This window comes from Sylvia atricapilla, chromosome 1 (assembly GCF_009819655.1).
Source record: "Sylvia atricapilla isolate bSylAtr1 chromosome 1, bSylAtr1.pri, whole genome shotgun sequence".
Classification (NCBI taxonomy): Eukaryota; Metazoa; Chordata; class Aves; order Passeriformes; family Sylviidae; genus Sylvia; species Sylvia atricapilla.
This window is the reverse complement of record NC_089140.1, coordinates 115,930,277-115,941,773: the sequence shown is the minus strand read 5'-3', so window position 1 is coordinate 115,941,773 and position 11,497 is coordinate 115,930,277. Positions and strand designations below refer to the sequence as shown.

At 44.7% G+C, this 11,497-nt stretch overlaps 1 protein-coding gene across 1 annotated transcript; it reads right to left on the bottom strand.

The window, feature by feature from the left end:
- Window positions 1-8,863: 8,863 nt before the first annotated feature.
- LOC136358913 (G-protein coupled receptor 26-like) lies at window positions 8,864-10,270 on the bottom strand. Its single transcript, XM_066315116.1, is given in 3 exon segments — window positions 8,864-9,104; window positions 9,604-9,793; window positions 9,796-10,270. Coding segments are annotated over 3 exon segments (906 nt in total).
- Window positions 10,271-11,497: the final 1,227 nt, after the last annotated feature.

Sequence of the window (11,497 nt, the reverse complement as noted above, 5' to 3'; positions counted from 1 at the left end):
TTCTAATGACCAGATTGTCTGTTTTGACAATTAGGCAATAGGCACAGAATTGCTTAGCTATGTTATGGTTTCTCCTCCTCAGTGTCCAAATTTATGATGTCTTCTCATTAGACTTCAGCTGTGAGGACAGTTTAACAGCAGAAGTTGGAGCACTTGCAGTTTTATTTCTGTTGCCAGGCTCCCTGTTCATTGTGGGAGGCAACCAGATATGGCTTTCCTCTGTGTTAAGAAATAGTCCTGGCAGTAAAGTGTTTGAGTCATCTTTCTGTTTGCTTGACTTCTCCCATAATAGTATTGTTCAAAACTTGTATCACCCACTAATCTCACAAGACAGGATTTTAGATGTTTAAAGAAAAAAAAATATTTTCTTGTTTTTTCTTTTTTTTCATTCTGACTGAAGAAAGCTCAGAGTCGAAAGCCTCATGCTTTATTTTACTTTAATTGGGTAGAAAACAAAAAACTTCTACAGAAAGGCACATTCCTTAGAAGGTGAATCTGCAACATGATTGATTACAGCTTGTTTTAGTAGGGAGGAATATGGTGGCATCACCATTAGTAATCAGGTGTGTCTCACCACTTCTCAGAACCATCATTTCACCTCTGTAAATTCACTCGTGTATTCAAATTCCCATTCAGGGATGGAACCAAGATAAACAATTAGGAGGTCCAATAAGGACTCACTCATGGATGTTTCCACATCATAGGAAATGAAGCAACTCATTAGATGGTCAAGTGCTGCTCTTCAAGACAAGATTAATGATAGTCCCGGTTAGTCCTGAAATCTCACATTTTCTTCAATATAGATCCAATATTAAATTGCAGTTAACTTCCTGGAACAGGCAGGCATAGATCTTGTTTTAGAAATCTAATACTTTTTCATCACATGTTTTTGTAGATTCTTGGTGGACTTGTAATGCATGAGAGAGGAAATCACAGCCTGGGGTCCCACCATCTTAAATTATGTACATAAATAGATCTCAAAACCACTGCAATTTAAAGACAAGAAATTATGCACTTTGAACAAATCAACATGTCAGTACTGGCTAGCACTATGTGCAGCAATCTCAATGCTCCATTTGCCATTTTTAGCCAAAATTTTCTGAGGCTTTTCTAATTTAGAAAAGAAGTTTATGTGAAAAATGGTAGCCAGCGCTCAGCATCCAGGATGGCATCATGGAGGCTGGAGTAAATATCCTATCAGTGAATAAAAGATTTCAAATTTAGGATAATGCTATGAGGAGTCCTGAGAGTGAAGACCAAGGGTTTACATTTAGTATAGGAATGAAGTCAGTGGAGAGACAAAGAAAGCAAAGGACAGTGCCAAGTCCTGTGCTAAGAGAAAGTGCAAATAATGTCTTGTATTTGGCATGGAAATGATAAGGACAGAGGTGCATGTTCCAAGGACAGAGAATTAGAAATAATGGGTACATAGTTCTCTAAGTATGTTTTGCTGTTTTAGAAGGAAGTCAATAGTTTTTACAGAGAACTCAGAAGAGTTTTCAATTCTAGAGACAGTTTGGACATAAGAACAAGTCTGGCTGATGGTGAGCTTTCATCCACATTGCAAATCTCTCCTCAAAACACTACTTTAAGTAATTACATCTGTTAAAACTTTTGTTCAGTTATTTTTTGCTTCCATGTGTATCTGGAATAATATTATTTTCTAGAAACTTCTAAAATCCAGTGGTTCACTGCAACATGTTGCAACATTTCCAAATACAAATTTCATACACATACAGACACATACTTATTTACAAAACTCAACCCACTCATGTGTGTTCAGAAGCAAAAATAAACAATATTAGGCAGGGCTATGCAAATAATTCTCTTTCTGGGTTCTACTTCTTTCAGTCAGAATTCAGACAGAAGTAAATGTCTAAATCTAGGCTAGTATATATATATATTTTTAAGAGTCATAACATTATCACAGTAATCATCTTCTTATGAAAGTGTAATTAATGGCAAAGAAATAATAAGGAGCTATTTGTAACATGGCATATTAATTAGAATAATAATAAAAGTTAATAGGAGCATTATATCAAGGGTTACACTGTAAAATGTGGGAGAAGGAATTCTGTTATTACACTCAAGAAGTACAGCAGAACTGTGAGCATACTTTACATTGTAAGTTCACACAAAAAATAATACAGTATATCTAATTTTTTTAATTAAATTGCAGTTATATTTTTGAGTCACATAGGGGAATTCCTGTTGTTTTTTCAAATGTATCTTACAGAAGATATTACCACTTTAATTACCTCAAGATGTTTAGAGACATTTCCTCTTAATTAAAAATCAGAGAACCTAATGGCAGTGGTATGCTTAAGAGCCTAGGGAAATCATTTCTTGATCTGTGGTTGCTATGAAGCTGTTGAGAGCTATAGATTGTCTGTAGATTGACATATAGCTATGTAAACTATGAATGGTTAGAGAAGCTTGAAGGTTTCATGCAAACTCCATGTCAACACAAATACCCTCTCTGATTACTGAGACAATAAAATGTGTTTTAAATTATTTCACTGTACTTTTTCCACACTTGAAAGGCAAACTGTGCCTAAACCTATTCCTTGAATTTGTGACCTATGCAAACTCTGCCACGTCTCATGCAGGTTTGGGTCTGTGTCTATGGCACAGCAAGTAAGTCAGGGGTAAAACCAAGCCAAAAAAACCCCAAACCAATAGTGAATAGTCTACAGTAAGCAGTGGTCTCTGAGCCAGAGGCTTTCAGCTCATGAAGCAGAAAGAAGAAGCAACAGGCAATGCCCTGTGCATAGGAAGCTGCTTCCACAGCACCAGGGGTGTGCACTAGCTGATCCAGTGCCTCAGGAACCTGTGGGCAGGAGACCCAAGGCAACAGCTCCATCCAAGTGTCCCCTAGCTGGGCCATAGCATGGGACAGGACACACTGGGGAGTCATCTGGACTCACAGTTTGAGAAATGTCTTGTTGCTTTGTCTTGAAACGTCATGCGGTATCTGAGTAACACTGATTAATTCTGTCAAACATCACAGGTATGGGTCACACCTGAGCAGTGTTTTGTAAGAGTCACGAGAGGAGCACTGGGAAGATGGGCTGTGGTCTAGCCTGGCACCAAGCCTGAGCTTAAGGCACAGTCTGAAGCCAGCTCCCCAGCCCTGTGGCTGGACAGCACCTGCCCTTCCCTAGCAGTGCAGACAAGCAGAGCACCTGCACAACATGAAATATTTCAGGTTTCTGGCCGAAACATCTGCATGTTACTCCACAAACAGAGGTCACCATGGGCTACCGAATTGCCAAGACAGCCTGTGATTCAAGAGCAGGACATGCCAAAAGCAGAGGAAGAGTGTAGGTGAAAAACTTTTTTATTTACATCATAGTGTGACCAGAAGCATGTTTATAATTGCTTTTAATTGTTTACAAGGCAAAGTAACAACTGACACAGCTGTTTCCTCCTCCCACCAGTCAAATTCCCTTTTTTCCTTGTTGCTATTTCAACATTTTGGTTATTTTGATGAAATACATTTTTACCATATTGCTTTACTGTCTCCCTTGTTTTGCCTCAAGATTTAAAGATGCTGTGAAATGTCTTAATGTGGATGATGTGGCATGTGTACCATGACATCTTTCTCAACAGGGATTTATAGATGGAATATGTCCTTTCCAGGGAGCTCTGCAAAACACAGGAAGAAAGCTCTGTTTAAAGCTGCCACTTTGCGAGACGAAGCAATGTCCTCCAACATTACACCAGAGGGTCTGTATGATGAAGCAAAGTCCTGCCTTGCCTATCACCTCTCTTAAAAATAGTCCTATCTCCAGGAAACAACATCTCAGAAATCACCATCCATCTGTGGCCAGCTTGCATTTTTTGACCCAATAGAAGAGCCAGAAGACAGACACAAAGGCTGAAAATCAACATTTTTGATCTGTGCTCAATTTAGATTCAATTTGAGCAGATACTGTGGGGGGTTTTCTTTTTTAATTTCCCACAAATGATTCCTCAGAAAATCAGCTGCAGAAGAAGTGCTATTCCAAAAACTATGTTCCAGAATCCTCCCACTCCCTTCAAATTGCCTTACTGCTGTGTCACAGGATCTCAAGGGTTTTACATCCAGGTGAAATGTGAACATTAGAGAAGGCTGTTCATCCCTTTTCTTCCCTCTTCCCTCCATCAGTTGTATACTCCCATCTGTCTGTAAGCTCATCTTCCTGTCCCACAGCAATGTAGAGGGCAAGATTGGATCCATCATTGTCAGTGGTCCATACTGGTGAGCCACAGGCTCACGCAGCTTGGCTCTAGTCTTTCTTGCAGCAAGATTTCTTCTGCTGGAACCTTAATCCACCCTGTCACACCCCACTTCAAACCTTTAAATTCCCAACACGAGGCATTTGTATTCAAAGTCACATAATGAGGTGGCTCTGTGGGAGCACTAAGCCTCAGAGCAGGTGACAAGTACACCTATGAGCCTGCCTAGTCACAGGGGACCAAGAAATCACACCATGTGATGATGAAAGGACATCACAGAAGGTTTGCAGTGCTGCACTGAGGTTTTCTGAGATGCACTGACCAGGACATTCTGAGTGAGTGTGTCAGCCTGGATTCCTGTGCTGAATCTGTATTCTGTTTCAGAAGTTCTCATGCCTGACCTAAATGAAATAGAAAAGCAAGAAATTCAGTCACCATAGGGTTAGCAGATGTTCCAAAACCATTGGGAGGCAGGTAGTGACACCCTTCAGCTACTAGCCCAGAGGCTTGAGTATGTGACAGCAAGTATACAACACACTTGGCATTGTCTTTGTTTATTTTCTATGATAACAGGTCTTCTTTTCAAGATGATGTGATGCTCTCAACCTCTCCTTTGTGCCTCCAAGCCAAGCCCACAGTTTCCACAGTTTCCTTCTTGTCCCACAACATTCTACCTGTTTCCCCAGTTTTCCTCTGCTACACTATGTCCCCTATTGTCCTCCCCAAAAACACTGATGTCTGACATTCACTCCATTCTTGTGCCACTCTTAGTGCCACTGTAGGTTTTGACACAAATTTTGAATCATATAACATACCGAAAATCCTCCTTTGACTCAAGTGCATTTACAGCCAGAGGCTCCTTTTTTCTTTTCCTGGCTCTGGGGTTTTGCCAGTGGGACAATTAACACTGCCACAGGTGTGGCATTGTCCCCTTGAGTCAGAGGGTATGAGGTGGCCTGTGCCCTTCTCCCCTGCCTGGCAGGTGAGCATTCACCTTTCTGCAGCTCAGCTCCTCCCTGGGCACCGTGTTTGAAATGGTTTCCCCAAATCACCAAAGACAATGGTAGAATCACCCTGTACACATAAATAAATAATAATGCAGCCTGTGAAGAAGCCATTGCCATTTTTCTTTCCACTTCCACCCCCTGTGCGCAGCTAGCAAAGGAAGGACCTCCCAAATGTCCCTTTGCAAGCACTGAGCACCCCTTATCCTGTTACAGATCTTCCTCATATTAGAAGTTCTACAAGCACATTTATCTAAATTATGTGCTCACATTTGAAAAATCTTGGCACTCACAAGTTACATGTATGTACTGAATTGCAGTGGAAGCATTACCATCACAAGAGAGGTTTTTCAGCATCTTAAAGGAGCTGATGACCTGGGCTAAGAATATATAAATTGATAGTTTCTATGGCAAGATGCTTTTTTACCCAAGATAAAGGTCAAGAACATGTGGAAGATATAATGGATGTGTTCTATAGAGACTTTATATAAGTATAAAATTTACTGCCTGTTCTGAACTGCCTGTGTCTTGTTTTATCAGTGGTCAAATAGCATCTGATGTTGCTGATCCCTTGGAAGATATTTGTTTTACACACCCGGTGATATCTAGTAGGTTCCTTCTCCTAGGAGAGACTGAGTATTAATTTGTTGCAGCAAATTCCCAAAACCTACAGTGAACTGGAAATCATCCTAACTCAGCTGAGAAGCATCTACAGACTTCAGTGAACTTTGGGATCAGCCTTGAAAAGCACTGCCTTCTTCAATGACCAGCAAATTAAAAACAATTTTTTGGATTTACATCTAAGTTATGTTATAAAGGATAGATTTACAGGCCTCAGCACCTCAGCTGAGAGGGATGTATTAATCATGGGGGCAGAAACCACAACTAAGTTAAGCAATTTTTCCACAGTAGTGAGGGCAATCTTTCAGACTGTTCCAGCAAATGTCTCACCCAGATCATCTGCAGTGGGCAAATCCTCCAAGAAGATGGAAAGAACAGTGTGAGGAATTTTTATTTTGTGTATATCTTCTGTAAAACCTTTTGCAGGAGCAAGAATATACTACTTTGCTCTATTCATCCCAGAAGTAAAGAAATTGTTCTGGGAGATAAAATAGCCCTTTTCTCTAAGATATCACTGTTTGAAGATGTAAGATCAGAAGCTTTCTCAAGGCTTGAAAAACCTTCTGTCCTCTTTCCAAAATGCAGAGCTCCTGACTTGCAGGGTGTTGACTTTGGAAGCTGTTCTAGTCCCTCCTCGTAGAAAAGCTGACTTACCATCATCTGGACAGAATATTGCTACAAGTGACAGGAAATTTTCTTATTTATATGGCTAAAAGTTAAATCATTCTTACGGCAAGTGCATTTGAAAAAAACATTACTTCTGTTTGAAGCTGCTCAGAGAAAGTTCCAGTGAGTTCAAAATAGGTGGAACAGGAAGATACAAAATATGAGAAGTAATTGTACAATAAATGACACTCGCCATGTAATTGCAATATCATCCTAATACAAGAAATATATAATTGATGTTTTTATAAAGACACTAAATAAGAAGAGTAAGATATCTTTAAGTCTTGAAAATAGATGTATTGCTATGTTTCCATTAATGCATTATGGATCCAAACTTGATTGCACTGAAGCCAACAGAAGAAAAATTACAGAGATTTTAATAAGATAAAGGGTCTGGCCAAAACAAATCAGACTTAGAAATATCCATTTGAATGCATCTTAGTATGATTTTCTTGCTTTCAGTGCTGTTACAAAGGAGATCAAATTCATCTGTCGTCTCTCAGAGAAAAGATGAATATATTGCTAATGAGCCTAATCTCATTCAAATTTCTGAAGTGAGGAGCAAATACTGAGCTCACAATGCAACCTGAGTCACCAGGCCAAGAGCAAGACAATGGGGAGGAAGACCTTTACATTGCCTCCCCAGAGACTGTTTCAATGCCACCCCCCTGAAAACCAGAATGAAGGAAGAGAGGGGGAACAGGCACGGCAGCAAGGCCTCCAATCTCACCTCCATCACCACCAAGTGCTGTCTTGCCACTGCCTTGTCTCTGAGACAAGCAGCCTTTTGATGTCCTCCCCAGATACTTTCCATTCTGCTGTCACTGAACCAGCTCAGCCCCTGTGACAGACAGAAGCTGTACCTTGACACACCTTTCCATGAACAAGCCCTTCAGCCTTCTATACAGGGATTCAGTAGGTACCAGTTTGTCACACATAGAAAATGCACCATCTCACATTTGCCAAATGCAAGGTCTGAAGAAGGAAGTAACTTTTGTTTTAGAAGTTTATGAGAAATACCTCTACCCTAAAAAATGTGGCCACGTTTGGAATTTCCTGAGCTTGGTAATGTTCAGATGGAAAGAAGATGGCAAAATCCACTTTGCTCAACATAATTACATCCTGATTATGGCAGAAGTGAATAGAACATGGCTCAAAATGTACTGAACAATGATAAATTAACCTTTTAACTATGTGATATAATGTTAATATTTGTAATAATCCTTTCAACTGCAGAAAAAAAAGGTAGCTATCCAGGCAATCAGGAAGGAATCCCTTCCAACATGTAAATGAGAACTGAAATAAATGTCACTTTAAAAATTTTAAAAATATTGTCTGTTTAGTGCATTAGCCTTAACCTGTCCCCTACTCCTCTCAGAAAAGGGCAGCGACACTGACCATAAATGGCCTGTGTGTGTGTGACTGTGAGATCAGAGCACTAAAGCTGTCAGCTGCTGTGGCTGCAGACACTGGCAACCTGGGTAACAGCCTTGAAGAAGCCCTCACCGGGGGGGTTTGCACACTAATGCGTCTCCCTCAACATAAGTCAGCAACTTCAGAAGACTCTTCAAGGCTGTCTTGAACACACTGTGAAAGTGGGAAATATTTTTAAAAATCACTTGTGAAGGATGTAGACCATTTCGGTTTAGAGCTGAAAGGCTAAATGCTGGGATGCTGCAATTCGGTGTAGTTACACTGACTTCCAGCTCGCTGGTTTATACAAGATTTTAAAATATTAATAATCATCTATTGTATGAAAACTACACAAGTAGATAACAACAATGATCCATGGACACTTCAAAAGGTGCAAACCACCAGGATGGATGCCTATAATTCTGTCCATTTGAGGAACATGGTGTTTCCTATATATTTAAGAAGTCCTACTTTTCCTGGGAGGTAACTTTTACACCTCATCATAAGTCTGTGCTGCACCATTAGCAATGTATTTCCAGGCATTAATGTTTCCAGACTGAAATCTTATCTGACAAATTATCAGCCTGGACAAATTTAGATTATATCAGCTTCCAACAGCAGCAAGCTTGGCCTTATGCCTAAAAAACCCAAAAACCCCCTAAGCTAATCAGGAAAGTCTGTCTGTTTTCCTTTCTATTGCTAGGGTTGTGCTACTAAGGAAGGGTGTCAAGTCTTTTAAACTGCTTTTATCTCCCACTGGCATGTAATCAATTCCCAGTACTTGTCCTAAAAGCCACTTGCTTTTGGCAGAGGTGCCCAAACCTGGCTGCGATGAGGAGAGGAGAGCCAGGTCCTGCCGGGGCTGCCCCCTAGGACTGGGTGCGTGGACAGGAGTGGCGTGTCAGGGTGTGTTTGTGTGTGTTTGTGTGCTCTGCTCCTCAAGACCTGTCCCGAGGGTCCGTTTGGCTTTGGCCCCCCAAAATTAGCTGTGGGACCACCGGCCACCTGCCAATCACAGGACATCCTGATCCCACAAAGTCCCCCACCCCGACAGGGGATACTAACCTGGTGATAATGTAAAGACCAAAACAGATGACCAACGACCCTATAAAAATACTGATTTTCTCGGTAGCCCGCTGCCTCCTCCTTTTCTGCTCGTTCAGACAGCGCTGCTTCACACTACGGAGGGAAAAGAGCAGTGAGGGTGTTAAGGCAAGAAGGGAGGAGGTGAGACGTGAGCCCAAGGCAGAGGGATAGAACCTTCTCCACTCCCCAAAGCCCCTGCGCCCGGGAAAGGAATGGGGAGAGGAAGGCAGCCCCTGGGGGAGAGGAAGGCAATCCTCTCGGGAAGAGGAGGACAGCCCGGAGAGAAGGAGGATAGCCCCAGCCCCGCCGAGCCTCGGGACGGTCGCCCACAACAAAGCAGTGAGTCCCGCTTGAAGGGAGCTCAGGCAAGGGGGATAACCTGGAGAGCCCGATCAGCATTTAAACAGAGAAGGCTACAAATGCACAAGCCACCGTTCCTGGCACTGTAAGCAGTGTCTGAAACTAGAGACAGGAGCGCTCGCCATGCGGCCGGGGCGGGCAGGAAAGGGTGCTAGAGAGGCGGGATATCTTTTCCGCCGAGGGTAACTACCGCGAGTGACCGGGGCTGTGAATCCGAACGCGCAGGCATTACCTGGGGTGGATATCCACCAGCAAAACCAGAGTCTGCATGGTAATAATGTCTATCCGCTTGCAGTGGAACCGGGCAACTTTCAACACCTTCAAACAGGTGAAACACAAGATCACCAGAGACAGCATGAAACTGGCGGAGTGAAAGACAATGGTGAACACTGTAAACCTTCTCCGCTCCGTCTCTTCTTCAGGTGTAAGGTGCAAGAGGCATAAACGCTGTTGTAATCTACCCATGAGTAAAACAAGGATACCAAGGGGAACGTGAGGGAGTGGAGCCACGAGTAGCCCATCAGTATCACAGCGTCCTTATACCGCATCTTGCTGGTGTAGCTCAGGGGGAAGACCACGGCAATCCATTTGTCGATGCTGAGCGCTGCCATGCTCAGCATGGTGCTGGAAGTCAGGAAAGTTTCCAGGAAACCCACCGCCTTGCAGACGCAGCCCCCGAGATGTTGCTGGCTCCTCAGGATGCCCAGCAGGGTAAAAGGCATGTTCAGAACGGTGAGAAGCAGGTTGCAGAAGGATAAGTTCACCAGGAGAACCCCGGCGACCTGCTTGCGGATCTCCGTACTGTAGACGAAGCACAGCGGCACCAGGAGGTTGGAGAGCAGAGAAACAACCAGCACCAGCACGAGGAGCAGCGCCAGCAGCCCGCCTGCCAAGTCCATCTCTCAGCGGGTTGCCCGGAGCTGGCGAGGGCAGGAGGAAGGGGGCATCCGCCCCGGCCCCGCAGCCTCGCCTGCCGCCCTGCGCACGGTGCCGGCGGCGGGGCAGAGCGGGGCTCAGAGAAGGGCAGGGCGGGGAGCGGAGTCGAAGGCGCTGAGAGAGGGGAGAGTGGACCGGGACTGGGCGGCTGGCCGGGGCAGAGCGGGGAGGACAGTGACAGCGGGGCCGGGGCTCTCTGACAGCAGTCAGCCAGCGGAGGAAGGGGGTCCGGGAAGAGCGTGGCCAGAGCCGAGGGTAGGGGCTCCGGGGCACCCAGCGACCGGATCGGGAGATGGGGTGGAGATGGAGGCAGCCGAGGATGGGCTGGAGATCGGCGGCCCGAGGCGCCCGGAGCCCGGGGAGCGCGGCCGGCGGCGCTGTCCGCGGTGCTGAGGCGGGCGCGGCCCCGACGCCGCCCCGGCTGCGCTCCGCCGGGCGCACGGCCTCCGCTGAGCATCTTCCCCCGCTGCCCAGCCCCTCAAACACTCCAGCCGCCGAGCCTCCCGCAGCCACTCATGCGCAGACGAGAGGCTGCGAGGCACAGGCTCAGCCAGGGATCGCGGCGTCGGGCTGATCCACTCCCGGATGGCAGGCGAAAGCAGCAGCAAGCCCAACTTTCCGCTGGCGTGCAGCTCAGGAAGGATCAGACCCCGAGATGAGTTGCTGGTAGTTTGACCCCTGCGCTATGCTCAGGCACACCCTGAGCGCACCAGCTGTATCTGAAGCTACTGAAACCTGTTCAAAATCTGGTGTCTGTGCACTTTGGCAGGCTTCCCCCCTGTCCCTCTGAGGGCTTGCTTGCCCTTTTCCCCCTACAATGCTTGCTATGATTGCCCTCTGGGTACTCAGACCAGCATCCTGCTGGCCAGCATTGAGGGATATTTCTTGGTTAGAGACTCCACTCTGAGTGCTTGGAACTCAGCAGCTGGTCAAATAAGTAGCCACATTAGGGTGCTGCTGGCACACTCTGTGGAAAGCTGAAGTCTCTCTCTCTACCATTTTCAGTCACACTGATAACGTGATAGTGTTCTGGTCGGAAAGGTTTCTTCTGTTATCACATTCTGGCAAAAGCTGAAAAGGCAGACATGAAAGAGAACAGTAATTCCCCATCTGCAATTGTCAGAAATGTGGATCACATGGCTAATTCCCAAATATTCTGTTCATCTTTGTCTTAGATTAAAAAAAAGAAA